This window comes from Anser cygnoides, chromosome 7 (genome assembly GCF_040182565.1).
Source record: "Anser cygnoides isolate HZ-2024a breed goose chromosome 7, Taihu_goose_T2T_genome, whole genome shotgun sequence".
Lineage (NCBI taxonomy): Eukaryota > Metazoa > Chordata > Aves > Anseriformes > Anatidae > Anser > Anser cygnoides.
Window position 1 is genome coordinate 37,213,021 of NC_089879.1, and position 21,536 is coordinate 37,234,556.

General features: G+C 39.1%; 1 protein-coding gene across 2 annotated transcripts in view; it reads right to left on the minus strand.

The window, feature by feature from the left end:
* ADK (adenosine kinase) overlaps positions 1 to 21,536 on the minus strand; it is a 293,088-nt gene that overhangs the window by 242,412 nt on the left and 29,140 nt on the right. For both annotated transcript variants that reach the window (XM_067000398.1, XM_048060308.2), the window contains exon 3: positions 18,789 to 18,842. In XM_067000398.1, coding sequence (XP_066856499.1) covers positions 18,789 to 18,842 — 54 coding nt within the window. The remainder of the gene's footprint in view (positions 1 to 18,788; positions 18,843 to 21,536) is intronic.

Here is a 21,536-nt window from a genome sequence, read left to right on the forward strand (position 1 = left end):
CCAATTCCTCCGGACTTATCAAAGCATATGAAAGAAAAAGGGGGAGAGAGAAAGCAAGCAGCCAAAAAAATCCTTTTTTAAACCATCCTCGTGGAAAACTGGAACACATTTTCAATTGTTCATAGCATATTCAAAGAAAAATTCCAGAATTTTCTAAAGCCATTTTAACTCACAAGTCTCTAGACTATCAAACTGCAATCTTTAAAAGAAGGCACACCTTTTCAAGTAGTTATTTACTTCTCAAAATGCAAATTTCTAAGAAGAATTCATTTTCTACCCCTCAAAAAACATGAAGGGCTTTCAAAAGCTGATTTACCTTCTTATTTATACAAGGTAATGCAGTATATTTGCATTAAACAGTCAAAATTTTATTTTTTGTAACGTAGTAAGTAGCTAACTATGTAACCCCTGCCGTTTTAAAAGACAGTCCTCTTGTCAGTAAAACGTTCAAAGTGACAATTTCAGTAACTCAGCATCTCTTTCTGGATAATTAGATATTTTATGAATATGCAGATTTCAGAGCTGATTGGCTCAAATAGATCCCATTCCTTGAGAACATCACGATCCATAAAAAAATGCTCTCACCCAAACTTGCATTAAACATGGATCTGCAAAGGTCAAATACAGATCACACCAGACAGAATTACCCTTGCCCAACCTTTGTGCAGATACAGGTTATGATGACTATTTTTCCATTGGTACTGTGACCTGTATACACAGGATTTGCTTGTAGCAGATCTTTGCAAAATCTTTGGGGAGTACAAGGATGGAGATTTCATGTCGTCCACATTACCACAGCATGCAAGTTAAATAACAAAACAATAGCACCATCCAGTGGCAATATCTTTCCTTTTAAAATTTCATCATTTACTTCCGTGATCCTAGTGGAGCAAATGTAAAACAAATAAGCAGGGCATTTGTTCTTCTAATCACACTTCTTAGAGCAGCTCGCATCCCGAGAATATACGGAACTAGGTGGGAAATGCAAATGCAGTACTAGTAAATAGCCTGAAAAGAGCAGCTGCACATAGAAGTAATTGTACAAAGACAACACCAAACTTCAAAAATCAAATACAAGAGCCTGCTCGTTGCAACATTTACAAGATCCATAATATAAATTTGTTCCAGTGCTCTAATCCTTCTCATATATTCACTGAAGGTTGAAATATTTTTTCCCCTGAACTAGGAGCATAAGCATCAGCTTTGTGTTGCATTTCAAGTAGAAAATAATTCAGTGTCTTCTCAGTATACATTTTTATTTTTAAAATCTGTTCTCTGTATATTATAGGCCTGTTCCTCTTTTTTTTTTTTTTTCTTCTTATTCCCGTCTTTCAGTTCAGTTTCTCCCTCCTACCCATTTGGTTATATCCCATTTCCTTAGAAAAGTGATTATTTCAGATTTTCAAGTACCGAAGTGGTGACCTCATGGTAAGCAGCTGTGGCAGAGCCAAAAAAAATCTCATTAACAAAAATAAAATGAAAAAAAGGCTGCTGTACAGGAATTGTCATCTACAATAACCAATATGCCAGGAATAGGGAAAGAAATAACTGGTTTTAAAGATGTTTGCAGAGTGTTTTTCTCAGCATAGAGAAAAAACAATAATTAAAGTCATACTATTTAGAAGTTCAGTGTCCAACCACTGACACAGGCGCAACCTTCCAATTTAGGAAAGGCTCCCATAAATTATACCAACCATTCACAAGTGCATTTGGACAACTAGGATGGCATGACTTTGTCTTCATTGTGAAGTTCAATATTTAACGTGCTAGAAAGCTTTAAGAAAGCTATTTCAGAATATTCCCATAGCTGCAGCTAGGATTACAGTCCAACACCATTAGTTTTGTTTAGAAATCAGAAATCCATGCAGAATTCTGTCAACAGAGGTGAACGGTGGGCTTATTCACTGTTGCATACAGACGTTTCACTGTTGCTGAACACTAGTAACATTAGCTTAAGATAAATAACTTTTTTTCAAGTAGGTGATAAGTGAATTCAGAAGCAAATGATCATAGCCCATCTCAGCTTTCACCAAAATTATAAAGTAACTTGTCACTACAGTTTAAAAGGACAGGCAACTACAGTAGCTAATACTCTCGTTTAAATACTCACTTTCAATTTACAGCACTCAACACATTTCTGCACTAATACTTAATTTCCCAAAGTAGTTTTTCCAAAAAAGTGGAAGACTATGATCCTATCTTTGATAGGCCAGTGTGAGACCTGCACACATCCTACATCCATAATAAATCTAGAACAAGCAGGATAGGAGAATGTGTCTATTCAGTTTTGTTAGCTTCTACCTGAGGAATTAACAACTGAAATGAAGTAATATCCTTGTATTCCTGTGGTCTGTGCTGCTGTTCCTTAAGAGCTCTGTTGTTTCCCCCCTCCCAGCCAGAGCCAGCTACATCAGTGAGAGACACGGCCAGGCCAGGATGCAGGGGCAGGGTGCCAAAGATGCTGAACTGGCACAGGGAGTTCATCTCCGCCACCTCCCACATGCTCCTGCACCAGCTTGAATAATATCTATTGGTTTCAGCTGCTCAGCAGAGACACTGGCATCTGCAGCTGCAACTGCACCAGCTGACTCATGTGACCAGAAGGTAGGGCTGGATCCCTCGCAGCAGCTGCACTCCATCTGCAATCACTGGGCTGGGGACAGGAGCAGCAGTCTGTGTCAGTTTCTGTTTCCGCCGCTTGTAAAGCAAGGTCATCTGATCATACAGCCAGCACAGTATTAGGGCAGGAGACCCTGCTCAGAATAAGCAGATGGCTCCATGGTCAAGGCATGCAGCTTCTGATTTTGCAGCAAGTTTCCCATGCAATTTGCAGCCAGCTACGTTCCCTGTTTGCTTTGGCCACAAATCCATAAAATTACAATCTGATCTAACAGAAAGCTGCGAGAACAAATCGATTTAAAATGTCTGAGACTCCCATATACAATGATTACTGAGCTGTGTAAGTATGTAGATAAGTAGATGAGATATTTCCCGGCAGATCTGCAAAGTTATTCATGATCAGTAAGAAAAATCAGCTTTACACCAAAACACACTCATCTCCTTACAAATGTAAAGCCACATATCCATACTGGGCATACATACTTACACTGCTAAGTCTCCTAGATGTCCTGATTAGATCAGACAGTCAACTCTAAGTGATATTTTCCATCATACTAAAAAAAACAAACAGCTCAGGTCTCCGTATTTTCCTCCCACAGCAGGCTATTCTGCCTGGCCTGCATTATTGCCTATAGGGGTGGAGAGGTGCACAGAACCTCACTCTAGCAAATACAGAATCACACTCTTTGCACATGGATTTTTCCTGCCAGTCCTATACTGTTTTGTCTTCTCAGTTGAAAACCCTTTTCGTTTTTTTCCCATCCCACCCCTATCCATCCAGTAATCTATCCAACTCCCTCTCCACTCTTCTTTCTGCACTGTTTACTTATAGGCATTAGTTCTGTGTTTCATCCTGCAAGCCCGCCTTGTTCTGCAATTTATCCAACTCCCTCTTTGCTGTTTTTTCTCCACTGTTTAGCTTACTGAACTAAGCTCTCCACCACTTCATGTACTTAGAGAAGATTTGGTGCAAAGGAAAACTTTTGTAAAGTAACCAAACAGCCAGATTTTGTAACATTATTGCTCATAACAGGAAAGATCAGACATAAAGCCTACTTGTAAGTACAAAGAATTGGTCATCATAAATAAATGATGTACACCTTTGATCACTCCAGTTTGAAAATGATGATAACACACTGCCTTCAACTCATGGTCTCCGGCTTACCAGGAGGCAATGAAGAACAATTCACTCCCCCCAGAACACCATAAATTTGCAGCCATTCCTAAAAAGCAATTCTGAACTCCCCAAAGCCACATTAGAATTGTGAGTCAAAGAAACACTTCTGGGAATTAAACATGCACCGCTATTTTGTTGGCGGTCTATATAACATATTCAAAGAACTTCAGAGAGTCTGTTATCTGAACAAGTTCAAGTATCTATTTCTCCCATGTTCACTCAGAAAAAAACATTAAGTCAACCAATATTTGAATGCAGGCTAGTTAGTAAAACAGTTATTCTTAAAACAAAATAAGTAAACCTGAAACATTTGAAGTAATAGATGCTGTAAATATTAAGTTTTTGTTAGTCTTTTTCATAATTAATATGAATGTTAATACTAGGCAATTTCTAGTTTTAAGTCACAGCAACCAGCACTTGCAAAGAGATAGAAAAGTTGAAATTTAAAGAATAATATTTACAATTGCAATACCACTTCTCAGAATACTGTATTCTCTCAGCTTTGAGTTTAATGTGTTTTAATTTGATGCCTTAGGAATTCCACACTACATATGGTAAGGCCACAGCTGGAAGACTGCATCCCATTTTTGGTAACACTTCATGAAGTAACTACAACTGGAGGGAGGCCAGAAGAACACAGTGAAATTGAGAAGTTGAGATGATGTGAGCTGCAGGAAGAGACATAGCGTGCAATCTCCAGTCTACAGAGGAGGAGAAAAGGACAGACTTGAGAGCATGAAAATAAAGAGGAATGGAATAAGCTGTTCTGTGTCACACAAAATAGGACAGCTCATGGAACAGAATTATAATCAGAAAAGACTAAAACCTACATCTAGTGGTGGGGAAAGGGAGCTTTTTAGTAGAAATAAAGTGGCACACCAATACAGTGTACTAAGACTGCACCATCTCCACATGACATCTTTGTATTTCCATCAAAGACCTTTAGAGAAGGCTAGACAAACATCTACCAGGAACAGCAAAGTTGCATCTCTGGCTGGATTAGGGGGAACGAAACTAAGTGATCTCTTGAGGTCTCCTTCTAAAGTTCTTTGAAAGGAAAGGCAATTAATTGACAACTACTAAATTCTGTTCACAAAAGCCATTTCAACTGCTCTGATAGACGATCACTAGCTTTAAAATTGCAGAAGCCACTATCCTGAGCACTAATTGGTACTCTAGGGGTTAAGTTTAGTCCAGAAAAGACTGAATGGACAAAGACATCTATTTTTTCAGTCACAAATAAAACTGTACAGGTTATTATATTTTTTATTCAGAGAGCTTACATCTGTAAATGAGGTTACTTTTCAAGCTAAATTAGTAAAGAGAGACGCTGCATTAACAGCTTTGAAAATTGAAAATTTCATGTGATTGTGTACTGGGTCGGGCTGAGATGTTAACTTTCCCTGCAGCAGCCCATACAGTGCTGTGCTCTGCACTCATAGATAAAACAGCAATGGTATCACACCAGTGTTGTGTCTGCTGCTGAGTAGTGCTGGCACAGCATGAGGACTCTCTCTAACCCCCCTAGGGCTGGGCAAAGATGTGAGAAAAGAAACATCACCAGGGCAGCTGACCTAAACCAACCAAAGGGATATTCCATACCATATGATGTCACACTCAGCAATAAAAGGTGGAAAAAGGAGGAGGAGGGGAGGGGTGGGCTCTCGTGAAAACGTCTGTCCTCCTCCCGAACACCGGCTACGTGCGTTGAGGCCCTGCTCCAAGGACGTGGTCAAGCATTGCTCATTTGTGGGAAGTAGAGAGTAATTTCTTTCCTCTGCACTTCCACATAGCCTTTACTTGTTTTGTTTAGTTTTCCCTTTCCCCCTCCCTTTTTCCTTTGTTTCCCTTTTAGTTAAATTGTTAATTGTTTAGTTAAATTTTTTAATTAATAATAATCTTTCCTTAATAATTATTTTTTTCTTCCCTTCAATTAAATCATTCTTATCTCAACCCGTGAGTTGTTTTTTCCTTTACTTCTTCCCCTCCTCATCTAAGGAGGGGGAGTGAGAGAGCGGTTGTGGTGTTCAGCTGCCTAGCACGGTAAAACCACCACAGATTGTGCTTTCAAAAAACCCACAATGTGTAATAAGCAGGATTTTGGCTGAATTTCACTTGTGACAATTCATTCCAAAATAGTCTCAGTGGAAAAAAATAATTTAATGCGAAAACTGAAGTCCCAGCACTGGAGAAACAGATACCACTGAAAAGCACATAAAGTTCTGAGAACAATGGGACTACGCCACAATAGGTCTCATTATCTGACTACTTAGGAAAAAGCATAACTACGTCTCTTATGAAGAAACAATAAATTTCATAGTTTGTGCATTTAAACAGAACACACACATACACTCACTAGTGCACACAGGTACCATCAAGCAGTACATTATATTTTTAAAATTCGGAGGAGCTCAAAAAAGCTTGAAGCTATTCAAAAATCAGCTACTATATGAAAGATGTTTGCACTTTAAACTTTAGTTGTAGCATATATAGCGTAGCATTCTGTTAGAGTAGGGTGTTCTCCCCCTCCTTCAAAAATTACAGTGCAAAAATACTCAAGCTTAAATTATCCACTTACTCTGAGGACTAATCAAACTACAAATGTTGTGACCCTTTTGCATTGGTCAGCTTTTCGATAATCTTGTTATCTGGCTTTTTGACAATCACACTAACAACCTATGTAAGTGATCTGAAAGCACATCATGCCAGAAAGACAAAACAACACAAGTTTTGTGAACTTGTGTTAAATTGAACTATCATTCTGGGTTTTGTAACCTTAGTATGTTATTGTATTATAATGGAGACTCTCAACACTAAATATGTTTGTGATCTGTGTTATAAAAACAAGACAATCTGCCTGGTGCATCTGTTATCTCAGGCTCAAAGTGCATATTTCTGTTGCATATGACATGCAACACAACGTAAATTTCCTATTTTCGCTGTTTTCAGTAGTCTCTACAAAAGTAGTAAGCCTCCCCATCTCAAACTTAAGTCTTTCTAAGAAAGACTTAGTAATGAAGACAATGGTGCACTGCCAAGTACTTAAAAATGGTTAAAAGAATTAGACATTTTGCGTCTTTTATTGTGGCTTTCAATTAATCACCATAAAGCTAGCTATTATGTAAAGCACCACCTTGTGGCAAAACCAGTACTAATACAGCCATTTCAACAGCTTTGCTTTTTTTGTTCCATTTAAATCTGTGCAAAAACAGAATTTGAAGATGTCAGTAGTTTTTCTGAAGATTCTCCTCCACACACCGTGCATTTATGAAACCGATATAATTTCATAAAATGCTCAAGTAGGTAATGCAACAAATGCAACATGTAAGTGCTATGGTAAAAAGAACAGGAGGAAAAAAAAAAACACGTTTAATTAAAATCTCATTCTCTCTCTCCAGATACTTATCATGAAGCTGCATGATAAGCTGCAAGAGCTGCATAGATGAATTACATTGATGGCACAAAACCATCCCACAGAAAATCTTTATTTACATTGTCTTTGTAAGAGACACAAAAACACATGGTATTTTTCCAAGCTAGTAAAATGACCAATTGGACATTTCTAAATTTAAAAAACATCTCAAGCTTAGTACTACACTGCATAATACAACATAATCCTCTCCAGACAGGTTTGTGTCCAGTTCAAAAATTCTGTACTTGTAGCATACAATCAAAGAAGCAGAATCCGTTCCTGCTATCTTAACTAAGAAATAGCCATCCCAAAATATTTTGCATGCTCTGCAGCATAAGATAGCATCTTATTGTAATGAACCCCAATCTCTATCCAATAGAAAGCAAAGTGAAAGAAATAACACAGAATCACAGAATTGAAGTGGTTGGAAGGGACCTTGAAAGATCATCAGGTCCAACCCCCCTGCCAAAGCAGGTTCCTTAGAGCAGGCTGCCCAGGTAGGCGTCCAGATGGGCCTTGAATATCTCCAGAGAAGGAGACTCCACAACCTCCCTGGGCAGCCTGTTCCAGTGCTCCGTCACCCTCACTGTGAAGAAGTTCTTTCACATGTTGGTGCAGAACTTCCTGTGCTCTATCTTGTGGCCATTACCCCTTGTCCTATCCCCACAAACCACTGAAAAGAGGTTGGCCAAATCCCTCTGTCTCCCACACCTCAGGTATTTATACACATTGATGAGATCCTCTCAGTCTTCTTTTCTCCAGGCTGAACAGACCCAGGTCTCTCAGCCTTTCCTCACAGGGAAGATGCTCCAGGCCCCATATCATTTTTGTAGCCCTCCGCTGGACTCCTTCCAGGAGATCCCTGTCTTTTTTGTACTGGGGAGCCCAGAACTGGGCACAGTACTCCAGGTGAGGCCTGACCAGGGCAGAGTAGAGGGGGAGGATCACCTCCCTTGACCTGCTGGCCAAACTCCTTTTAATGCACACCAGGATCCCATTGGCCCTCTTGGCCACGAGGGCACGCTGCTGGCTCATGGTCAACCTGTTGTCCACCAGGACCCCCAGGTCCTTCTCCTCAGAGCTCCTCTCCAGCAGGTCGTCCCCCAGCCTGTACTGATATGTCCGGTTGTTCCTTCCCAGGTGCAGGACTCTACACTTGCTCTTATTAAACCTCATTTGGTTTCTTCCTGCCCATCTCTCCAGCCAGTCCAGGTTTCGCTGAATGGCAGCACAGCCTTCTGGCGTGCCGGCCACTCCTCCCAGCTTTGTGTCATCGGTGTACTTGCTGAGGGCAGATGCTATTCCCTTATCAAGGTTGTCAATGAAGATGTTGAACAGGAACGGACCCAGCACCGACCCCTGGGGAACGCCGCTAGTCACAGTTCTCCAGCCGGACTTTGCACCACCGATCACCACCCTCTGAGCTCAGCCAGTCAGCCAGTTCTCAACCCACCTTACTGTCCACTCCTCTATCCCACACTTTCTCAGCTTTGCTATCAGGATGTCATGGGAGACAGTATCGAAAGCCTTGCTAAAGTCAAGGTAGATGACATCCACTGCTCTCCCCACATCTACCCAGCTGGTGATGCCATCATAGAAGGCAACGAGGTTGGTCAAGCACAACTTCCCCTTGGTGAATCCATGCTGACTACTCCTCATAACATTCTTCTTTTCCAATTGCTTGGAGATGGCATCCGTAACAAGCTGTTCCAACACCTTTCCAGGGACAGAGGTGAGACTGACTGACCTGTAGTTTCCCGGATCTTCTTTCTTGCCCTTCCTGAAGACTGGAGTGACATTGGCTATCCTCCAGTCTTCAGGCACCTCTCCTGTTCTCCAGGACCTTTCAAAGATAATAGAGAGCAGTTCGGCAATCACCTCTGCCAACTCCCTTAGCACACGTGGATGCATCCCATCGGGACCCATGGATTTGTGTGCACTGAGCCCACTCAGACGCTCCTGAACCACTCTCTTGTCAACCAGGTGGGAGCCCTCCATTTCCTAGCCCCTTTCTCCTCCTGCCAGGGTCAAGGAGTCCCGGGGGGGAGTCCTTGAAGCAAAGACTGAAGCAAAGAAAGCATTCAGTATCTCCGCCTTCTTGGCGTCTCCCGTTACCAGGACACCCCCCTCGTTCAGTAAGGGACCCACATTATCCCTAGCCTTCCTTTTACAGTTTACATACTTAAAAAAACCTTCTTATTAACCTTTGTCTCTTTTGCAAGCCTCATCTCTAGGTGGGCTTTAGCCTTCCTCGTCACGTCCCTGCAGGCCCTGACAACACTTCTATACTCCTCCCAAGAGGACAGGCCTTTTTTCCACATTTCATAGACCTTCCTCTTCCTTTTGATCTTATCGATGAGCTCCTTGCTCATCCATGCAGGTTTCCTGCCCCCCTTCCCCGATTTCCTACTCTTAGGGATGCACCGATCCTGAGCTTGGAAGAAGTGCTGTTTAAATGTAGCCCAGCTCTCACAAGCACTCTTGCCTTCTAGCAACCTAGCTCATGAGATACTCCCAAGCAGGTCCCAGAAGAGGTCGAAGCTGGCTCTTCGAAAGTCCAGGGTAGCAATCCTGCTACTAACCTTACTTCTTCCACCAAGTTCCATCTTGAACTCCACCATCTCATGGTTGCTGCATCCAAAGCTGCTCCCAACCTTCACATCCCTAACAAGCCTATCCCTGTTGGTAAAGACAAGGTCCAGAAGCGCCCCCCGCCTCGTCGGCTCCTCCACCACCTGCGTCAGAAAATTGTCTTCAACGCACTGTAGGAACCATTTGGACTGCGCATGCCTGGCCGAGTTGCTTACCCAACAGATGTCTGGATAATTGAAGTCCCCCATGAGAACCAGCATCCGTGATTGTGAGGCTACCACCAGCTGCTTGTAGAAGGCCTCATCAACCTCCTCCTCCGGATCTGGTGACCTGCAGTATACCCCCACAACAGGGTCCCCCATACCAGCCCACCCCTTAATTCTCACCCACAAGCTCTCCACTTGTCTTTCACCCTCCCCCAGGTGGAGCTGGGTGCATTCTGATTGCTCCTTCTCATAAAGGCCAATATACAAATAAAAAAATATACAGCACAAAATGAAGAACTAGTCTGCACATACCAAACTTGGTCTTCTAATATGTCATTGCTAACATATCAGCATTGCTGTTTGTGCATACCTGGACTTAGTGTAAAATAAAGTTGACACCTTTTGTTGTTTGTTTGTTTTTCTCACACTGTTCTTGAGTTTACTGTAGAGTAAGAGAGATGTCAAGAGAAGCAGTTACGGAAAACTCCTCATTTTTCTGAATGTCATCCCTCACTGGCTGCCCAAACTACAGTTACGGAAATATGAACCCCAAGGGGACAACAGGGGACAACTATTTCTTGCTGTTTTTGAAGCCTTTGCTATGAACACTCCATGAGTGGCAAGTTGAAATCCTTTACAGGAGTTGAGAATACTTGAACCTTACATATCTGGGCATTCAGTTTAATGGTGTGGGTTATCTGCTAGTCTGTGCTCGACAGTGATTTCAGGAATATGCAGCAAAAGAAAGTACTCCCTTGGTTTAAGCACAGTACATGGAGTATATATACTAAGTTACGGTACAATACATAGAAGAGCAAGCCAGATCAATGCCAATCCATCTACTCTTGGATATGTCCTCAGAGCATAAGAAAGGGTTACTCAAGATCAATTTCACTCAAGAACCAATGCCATCAGAGCTTCTCAAAGCTCTCAAATTTGACCTGGAATTATCTTTTGTAATATTTCAAAAATACCCATCTCTTGGGGAATCTTTTGATATCTCTGCTGCAACACTTTTAATACAGTACTGATACTGAAAGTAGATGACACAGGTACTTGAAGAATGTCTCTTGAAGGTAAGAGAGGAAAAATTAATACAAGATTAAGTCATGACATAGCAAGACTACAGAAGAACAATAAATCTAACACTAGGAACTTGCATAACTTGATTTAAGCCAGTGATTTTCTCTCCTCTTTCCTTCCTCCTAAAAAGCAGAAATTTTTTGACTTGTTGCTTTTGGTTCCCATATGTCTCACACACACACACACACCATTTTGGGTTCTCCACTGGCTTTCACATCCATCCTTCTATTTCCCCTCCAACTTCCATCCCACTACCATCAAAGTGTTGTGTCACACAACATTGCCAGATAAGCAGCTCCCCAGAGGCAATATATAACCAATACATAACCAAGCTCCCCAGAGGCAATAAGCCTTGTTCTTCCCTGCCAGAGATAGCTATTATCAGAAGTTTTCTTCTATTTTGATATAAAATCACCATTGTGTAATAAAAAAATAAATCAACACTAATTTTCAAGAGCTGGTTAACACCTGATGCATTTAAGAATGTTCCAGCAGAACTTATCAAGCTACTCAGCCAAGTTTTGCTCTATTATACTATATATACAAAAATAATGTAAACAGAGGTAAAAGGTTTTATTACAATATTATATTGATACATGAGTACAATCTAAAATACTGATCTATGTAGCACCCTGTATAAGTAACCCACAGATTAGTTATGATCAACAGCAGGGTGTAAAACGAAATTATACAGTATAATCACCATTTGCAAATTTTGCATCTTAAATGGAAGCAAATGTAAAGTGTGTCTCCAACAAAAGGAAAAAGCATTTATGCTCTAATTTAAATTTGGTTTGTGTAAATTTCATGCAGGATTGGCTGTTACCAATTATTTCATAAGGTGATTTTTATAGCACAAATTTGCATTGGTGCTACATTCAGCAAAATTGGACATGCAGAAAAGGGAATGGAAAAGAAGATGGAACAACCTGTAACAGAAGTTTTGTGGCTAGCCACAAATCATTCTTTCTGTACATGTTAGTCATGTCTTAAAATACACCACAGAAATAACAAAACAATTCTGAGAAATCAAACTGCAATTTAAAGCAATTGCTACAGAGGGAGCCAACAACCCAAAGAATAGGTTTAACAAAATGCAGTCCAGATTAGCACAAAATTCTCCAATCAGTCTTTCATTACACTTGCATGTTTTTTGAATATCCACAGAACAAATAACAAATATTTCAAATATGTAAGCCCAAATAAGTCCCAAGCATTTAATGAAACCTTTGTCTTTGTGCCTGCTGACATAGAATAACCAGCATCAACGTACAACAGTATTTCTATTTACTATGGGAAAAAGATGGCAATTAAAGAGACTGATGAGTCATTTATCTATTAAAAGGATAGCATTGAAGTTTCCATTTTTAACAGTTCTAAAGATTTTTTTTTTTTTTAAAAAAAAGAATATCGATTCCACAGTAGACATTTTTATTGAAATTTGTGTTCAAACCACAACAGCAAGAAACAGGCTGGTATGATAGCTTGATCTAAACAAAAAAGGTCAAAATCTAAAATAAAGTTTGGTAAAGATGGGAATTGGGGGGCGCATTATTTCATTCCCAATTTTTTTTTTTAATATACATACTAATCTACTGAAAAGTAACTATAAATGACATATATTACATAGAGTAACTCAACAGCTTTGACAGGTGCCTGTGACAGGTTCACACATTACCCCAACCACACAAATCATCTATGCTGTCAACATATGTTGAGGAGGTTAACAAAAGATTTAAAGCTCAGTATTTTTGATATTTTAGTTCTTCTCCATCTCTTCACCCCAGCATTTTTACCCTCTTTTAGTTTTTCAAGGGGAAACGGGCTGGATAAAAAAACAAAGTAATTTAGGGAGACTACATACCAACAGGACAGCAAATCCTAAAAGCAACATATAAGGAAAGATCTTGAGAATGTTACTGAAGATAAGCTACACCCTCTAGTGGCACAAAATACTGTAGCTTTTGGATGGCTCCATCAGCATGAGACAGACAGTTGCACCCCTTTGTGTCCCCAGCATCCACGTCTCTGTCACTGCATGTCGAACATCAGTGAGGCACGGCTGCATAGTAAATGGGTTTGATATTGAGTCCATTAGCTTTTGCACTTGTTATGATAGATACTTACACATGGTAATTACTAAATATAAACAAACTCCACTACAACATACCAACAAACCAATCCTTTCCACATCCTCTGTCTAATTTACCCAGGCTCCTTCTAAACCTCTTCTGTCAATTTCTCTCCTCTTTCCCAAGGCCCTCTGAAATTCCCAAACAAACCTCCTGCATGTCCAAGATTTACCCTTCCAATACCCACTTCCCTCAATTATACCTTGGCTAAGTAAAATCAGAACTCACTAACAACAAACAAAAAAAAGATGATATGGATCATTCAAAACTCTGTTAACCATCAAGCTGTTCAGGCTAAAGAGTCCCCTTCTCCCTTGTTCAGTTTTGCTATGAAAAAGTATTCGTATAGCAAGTGTGCCACCAAGGACCAAGTACATAAATAAATTCTTCTTGGCCAACTTGCATCAGAGCAACATCTCTGTCCTCCCTTCTGACTGCAACACATCAATCAGCTGACAGAAGAGAAAGAAAGCTTACGTTTTATTTTATTCCCCTTTCTCATTTGGTGATCTTTATCTCTATGAAAAGATAAGTTATGAAAGCAAAGGTAACTGTGGAGTGCAAAAGAAGTCCCACGTTTCCTTCTTTCCCCTTTTTCCCCTTAAACTAGCTTCAAAAAAAAAAGAAAAAAAAAGTAGTGTTCAGCCATGACTAAAATCGTTTAAACAAAACAGCCTATAAAACCATATAACCAGCAGCCAAAGCAGTATTAAACTAAGCATCATGAAGCACTGCTTACAGACTCAGTGATATCACTAAACTCCACACAGCACTTATAAGAGACATTGACATCTCATAATAAGTATACTTTAGTTGCCTATTCACATAACCAAGTCAAAAAAAAAAATAAAGACCACCCTTGCCAACACATGCCAATGAAAATGGACTGTGTATTTCTAGTCAGACTGGGGATTCGGTAAACAAATAGAAAAAAATCTATTTTAACATCAAGACAAGATAACAAGCTACATCCCATCACTTGCTGCAGCTAGCTTCAATTTATTCTCTTTGAAAACTTTTGATGTGGAACCACAGTCAAAAGAAATTAAAAAAAAAAACAACAGCTGAAACAACAAACGCACACAAGTCAACATGACCTTCAGTTGAAGTCATTGAGTCCAACTCTGAGAATTAAAAATTGGAGCAACTCTTGTAAGGACTATACAAAGGGTTAAGAAAAGCATTTCCATTTCTCTCAGAGTTTGTATTTATTAATTGTTCTCAAAGGGAGAAAAGTATGCAACATTAAGGCCCCACCAACCATATTAAGTCCAAGTTTCCTCAGCACTCTTACAAGATGGAATTATTTTTTTCCCCTCAGAGTTAAGTGGATTTAGTTATTCTGGGGGATGTGGTAAACATCACATGGACATCTCTTCATCCATGCAAACTGAAGATATTACTATTTCCCCTGTCTGCTATTCTCACTGCAGATGACCAACATCACAGATGAGCCAGTGAAAACAAAGATGATGGCTCACTTGATTTAATACAAAAGTCAACATGCTTGGCTTGCTCATCAGTTAAGATGTTTTGAACTAATCTTCTAATTTTATAACAAAACTGGCTGAAGAGCCTCCACACATTCCATTCCCTGGCTGAGCCACAGGACAGTGACCTCCACCTCGTGTGCATTCAGAGCTGACAAGGGGCAACAGAACAGTTTAGACATTTCCAGATGGACTCCAAAAATAACATATATGCATCTATTCGTAACTTCAGTGCTACCAAATTCCTTTCAGATACAAAAAAATCATACACTAATGAAAACAAACGGTAATTTTACATGGTTGTTGCAGTACAAGTGAATTAGAGGCAGAAAAAAAAAAAAAAAAGGTGGTCTTTCATACCTTAGCTCTTAAAATAGAAGTTTAGTATGATGCCATGCCTGTAAACCAACTCCACTCTGTCTTAGTGGCTGTACTTACCTCTCTAGACAGCTAAGATTCAAGGACAACAGGATCAAGCCAAGTCAAGCTGTAACTGGCCCAATTATCTCTGGAGGTACGACACTCATTTTTGGAAAAAATTTACTTTTTCATTAGGAACAGCTACACAGAAGTGACCGCTAAGAAACTGAAGGACATCTGACGGTCAGAAAATCACGGTTCTATTACGTGAATGCCAAAGAAGTCTTCTTTACTAGGTAAGTCAATATAAAAGCTGCCAATATTTCAAAGACTTGAAGTTAAAATATTTCAAGCAGAGAGATTTGGGCACTGAAAAAAAATACAGAGAGTCTAAGCAACTCCTCTTTACACTGACTTTTAAAATATTAGGACAAATTCAGAACATCTTAATTTTTAAAAGGACACTGAACTGAAGAGTAAGTCTGTAAATAAATCAGCAACAATTACCCTGATGGTACTTTATCTTGCACCACTCCCTACAACTGGGATTTCTTTTAAATAAAAAAAATCTATCTAAATATCAGGAAAGGGTAATTAAGTAGCTAATGGCTCATCTGTAAGTCAAATCAGACAACTGAAGGACTGCAAGTGCTTTGAGGTCCAACCTTCTTTAACCTGTTCCATACCATACGGTTAACACAGGCTGGGCAGAACAGCACACAGCAATTTGGAGAAGTCCTAAAGGTCTGTCCTGACACAATGTGACACTGACCTACCAGAGTTTTTCCCCAGTCAAGTATCCAACCACATAGAGGATGCCAAGGTCAATGGCAAAAGCCTGTTCCAACTCCTTCATTATAACCAACAGGACATAGATCCTCTCAGGAGCTACTGTAGTGATAACAATGAAAAGCTCAAGAAAGGATCTGTTGCAGCAGATTCACACAAAACTGTAATTTTATTGAGTTTTCTTTTTTAATTAACTCCATTTAAGAAGTGAATATGCTTTAAAGATAGTTCAGGCTCCCCAGTGAAGTAGTCACTGCACCAAGCCTGTCTGAATTTAAGAAGAGATTGGACTGTGCACTTAGTCACATGGTCTAAACTTTTGGGAGACCTGTGCGGTGCCAGGAGTTGGACTTGATGATCCTTATGGGTCCCTTCCAACTCGGGATATTCTATGATTCTATGATCCTATATCACTAGGTAATATGAAATTAAGTAACATGCAACATACTTAGAGAGATCAGACAGGATTTCAGTATGTTTGAACTACTTCAAATGAAATACCGCACATCAAAACATTGTTTAATCACTATTGCACAAATAAAACTTGTGTACACAGTACAACTTGTACTGTCCAAAACACAGACCTGCATGTCATTTAACTTCTGCCTAGCCCCCGAACTTGCTAGTACTTTCGGTACTTCCAGTTGGTATCTTTTTTAAATGGCCTAGCATATTTAATCATAATTATGCTCTATTATCAATGCTCTATTATTAGTGTTCTACATAAAACCAATCTTATCTACTGATCAAAGGCAACTGCTGTTGCTTGTCTTTTGCCTGGAGCTCTGGCCATTTTAATGTCACAGGTACATTACCATGATGTATAAATATAAGTTAAATGTCTTGTTCCATCTGCAGAAAGAACATGGAAATTTTATTTGGCTAGTAATTCAATCACTAATGCTTTTAGCGCACACTTATTTTTTCCCAAAGAAATTAAATCTTAATTACCAGAAGACATTTTTACTGTTTGATAACTATGACCTTACTACGAAATATTCAAACTTTTAACATGGAAAAATCTGACAGCTATAGATACTAATTCCTCTCAAACAGCTGCTTCATCTTACATATGGATAAACTACTTAACAGTTTTTTGGGAGTATTATGAAATAATATAAAATACTGGTAATGTAATAACAGAAAAAGACAATTAGGTGCAAGGGCTGGAAGTTTAAAAAAATTGTTTCTTTTATCTAAACATAAAGATGTACGCAAAAGGGAACAAATCCCCTACTATCTTGATGCTAAGGGCAGAAACATGTAAGCAAATCCTGAATAGCTGTATTTTATTTGGACATATGACTTCTCTGTAATGACTAGAAGAATATTTTTAAGAGGCCCTGAATAAATAAAATAATGTAAGGGTTGATAAGTAAAGCATTTTCTACAGTCTTTCATACAAACTATCTTCAAAAAAGCAGTTACATAATACAGGTTTGAGGGATGGCAGAGAGGGCATTGAAATAGAAAGTTCTTCAGGCAGCATTTGGAAACTGAGTGAATGAGGCAAGAAAACTGGACTACGTGCACTGAGCATAGCTCTTCAGCCAGTGGTAATAACATGCAGATATTAAAAACATCAGTAATAGGAATGACAACTACTACACATTATTTTTTCTTTAAGTTCTTCATAATTTAACTAAAGTCTGAAATGCAAATATTACAATATTGACCTTACATAACCTGTATGCTTAAACGTACAAATGAGCAGGAATGTTTCAACTGGGCCATCTTTCATTTAGTGATTACTTTTAATATAGTGACTGTGATTAAACGAATCAGTTACTAAAGAAAGCATATCAAGCTCTAACAAGTCCCCCTCTGCTTTCAAAACATGTATATAGTTCACAAGTCAGTAACTTCAAGAACTTCAGTATCTGTTTTAAAACTTACCATAACTGGGAAAAAGAAACAAGAGTTGACAACATGCAGGCTCAGAATCCACCTTCCCCTGTCTATATATTACCTGGACTATAACTAGATACAATATGTACTGGTACAAAATATTTTTCCAAATAAACATCCACATACTTAAGACATAGCATGCAGTATCTGCTTCCAACTCAAATGTAGAGCTTCTATATTTTAATACCTATTGTGTCAAAATAAAAAGTAAGGGTTATTATGCCGGAACATGGGAGATTACCTAAAATTGGAATAAATTTGAACTTCTAGCTTCTTTGGTTTGGGCACCTCTTTAATGAGGGATAAAAAATCATTAAAGATAGTGTTATTAAAATGTTTCATTAAGTTATCAATGGCCACTCTCCTACAAGACAAAAGAATGATCCATTCAAAAACAAATCTATTTTTTCCTCAAGGAACAATAATTTTAGGCTACAAAAGTCAGATTAGCCAAAACAGGCAATCAGTACAATCAGTCAAAGTGAGTTTTCAATACAACTGACAGGGCTCTGGTGACTCTTCGCTACGTTACAAACCACAGCCAGGCTGTGATGACAATTTGCAAAGGTGGGGATGGCCATAACATCACATAGCCAGGCAAATTTAAATAGCGAGTCAACACCAAATCTGAAAAAAGTCTTCCATCCAATTTCTGTTAAACAAATATTTCACTTATACACGGATATACTGCAGGAAGGCAGTAACTGTTAGTGTAACCAATTCTATAAAAAAGACATTGACTAGGATGAACAGTACGAAATTTAAGTTGTGTGTATATGAACTGCAGTTAAGAACAGAATTATTCAAGAATGAAGTGATTGTGGCATTTTTTGTTTGTGTGTTGTTTTTTGAAACTCAAGGGGTGTCCAAACAAATATTTTAATTTGCAGTAGACTGAAGCACAGAAGCTATTTCTGAAAATAAAAAAATTTCTGCTTCAGGTCTTTAATAATAAGGTATATAGATACATAGAAAAGTAAATACATAAAACAGGCACGTATATCACCATAAAAGGCTTACAGTTCTTTGTGCTTCTCCTCTGCCAGAATTTGGTCATTTGGCTTCAGCCCATACCTTGAAAATAAAAAACACAGAACAATTATTCACTTGAGAACTTAGCTATAAAATGCAGCTTTATACTTTAAAAATAGCAAATTATCATACTATGTGATATCTATTGATTCAGGTACCTCTGATATTGCAAGAACAAAGTTTTCTAAAGAAAATCTTAGACATTTTTTCAAGTAAATTTACAATCACTCAAAAGTTCTGCTTTTATCACAGCTTCAAATATGACTAGACACTTGGACTGCCTACATATCAAAAAATCATTGCACTTCATACCAAAACTATCCACTGATCTCAAAATTTCAATCTGGCAGAACATGTTTCTGAGGATTACAGACAACATAAACATTAAAACTAGCTGCAATGTTTCCCCCTTAAGTAAATCTAAGTATTATACCAATACCTAAAACATTTTGTAGGTAAAAGAAGTATGTACACACAAATATATTTTAACTGGCTATTTACGAGGAAAATTTCTGCAGTCCACTTAGGAAACCTCTGATGAAAAGGAGAGCAGGAGAGAAGGAATCCCCCTTTGCTAGCTTGAGCTAGCAGGCAGTTTCAGAGGACAGGCTGCCTGCACTGTGAATTGGAGAAAGAAGGGAACCAGCATGGGCCACTGCTAGTCCTGCTGCAGGCTACACTGTCAGTCACTTTGAAAAACCTTTAAAAAGTGACCTTGCTTGTGCTGCACCTCTGAAAAAAGTCTTTTACCCTCTCAAAATATTCCACAGATCTAACTACAATGTGGGGTTGTCCCCCCATATGTAATGGATATAATGGAAGCAGATACAAGTAAAGAATGTTTTTGATAATTCTGCAAACAGTACCTGCTCATGCTTCAGAATAAAGGAGCTCTCCATTGCCGCTGTGCCTCTGCTTTTGTTCCATTCTGCCATCAAGTGCATAGCCATACATTACTCCTTCTGAGTAAAGATTCTGGCCACTAACTACAATCAAGCTATCTTGCATATCAATTGTTGTTTCAGATGAACAGATAAAATTTTCTTGATACCATTTTCTGATTATATTCTCCGAAACTGTTGTGTGTTTCTTTTTTCCAGAATTGATTTAAAATGGAAGCATCAACCCCGGACACATTCTCAAGCTCACCAGTGCTGCATTCAAACATAGAAGACATCAACAACCTGACCCATTCTTTCCTGTTTACATACCCAGACACTGCCTTTGGTTATTTCCCAGAGCATCCTGCTGACTTGCATCCATTTATCCACCTTGCTACTCAATCCTTCATGCAGTCCCTTCTAACCAGGGTACAGCGGAGCCCATCCACATTTGCCTTCTAAATGCAGAATTTGCATTTGACTCAAAGCAGACTACACAATGCACTGTCCAATAACAGACGTAGGCCACCTGGTTTAAATGCTGCATCTTCTTTACAGTTTACCACTCTTTCACTCTGTAAGTCACAAATTTTGAACTGTTGTGACCTTACATGTACTTCCAGATCAATGTTTTCCTTAGTGAATAGCATTAGACCCTTTTTCTTTAATGGTGAAGGTCTGGCCCAACGCTTCCTAACAGTGCTGCACCCTTCTGAAGATCTCTGGTTGTCATGTCTTAAGCATTTTATTGATAGCAAATAGCATTATATCAGAGAAGAAGACGACAGCTACCATGACATTCCAAAGGAACATCTGTCAGAAGTCCAAGGACTAACTTCTGCAACCCACAGTCTTAAAATGCTATCAGGTTGTTTGGCAAAGGGATCGACCTGCCACAGCCAGCCATACCCCTGACTGACTACTTACTTACTTTGTTAAGCAAGCTACAGCAGAAGCTGTACAGCACAGGGGAACGCTGCTGAACAGGCGTGGGGCTTTATCTGGGGTACGCTGCTGACAGCACAGAGGGGAGCTGGAGAGGAGTGTGGGAGGGAACCAGTTGCTCCTGCTGAAGTTTACAGAACAGTTCCTTGGCTGAACCTTAGCTTAGCTCTTTTTCGTTACCCCTTCTTTGCCACCCCTCCTTTCTTTTACCATGAAAATGGACTTTTTTTGTTTGTTTCTCCAATATTCCTCCTTGCCTCCTGAAGATACTGCTTTGATGGCAGCAACACGTCAGGGAGTTTCCCACAAAATGGGCATGCTTGTAGAAGCCACACTTTCATTAGTACTTTCTGCATTAAGACAGGATGCATATTATATTTCAGACACAGCTGAAGTATTTAATAAATGTAAGTGTACAACTAGCACAGTGAACAGCTTACATAATGTTTGCCAACATGTGTTTCGTAGGCAAGATTGATAAGTACCAGTTGGCTTTTCCTAGCTGATAAAGGTTAGATTTGGAAGAATTTCTCTCCCCCAGATTTCTAAAAAAAATTTTAAGAGCCAAGCCAAAAATGCAAAATTGAGGTTAAAGATATGTAATCTGAACATTTTAAATAACTTAGAACATTTTAAACTATTTAAGCAACTGAAACAACACATTGCAAATGTATTACACATTTACAGTTCTACTATTAAACTAGAAAGAGAAGCAAATATGCTTCAGAAGTGGGCAAAGGAGCTGAAGGGACCACAACTTGAAATTTCACTGGGCAGAAAACAGAGGAAACTCAAGTTTAATACATCCTAGGACTTCAGATACTGATTATTAATTTTGACTATCCAATACCAATTTAAGATAAAGTTCAAACCGCTAATAGTTTCTTCATCACTGCTCAGAAGACTATTT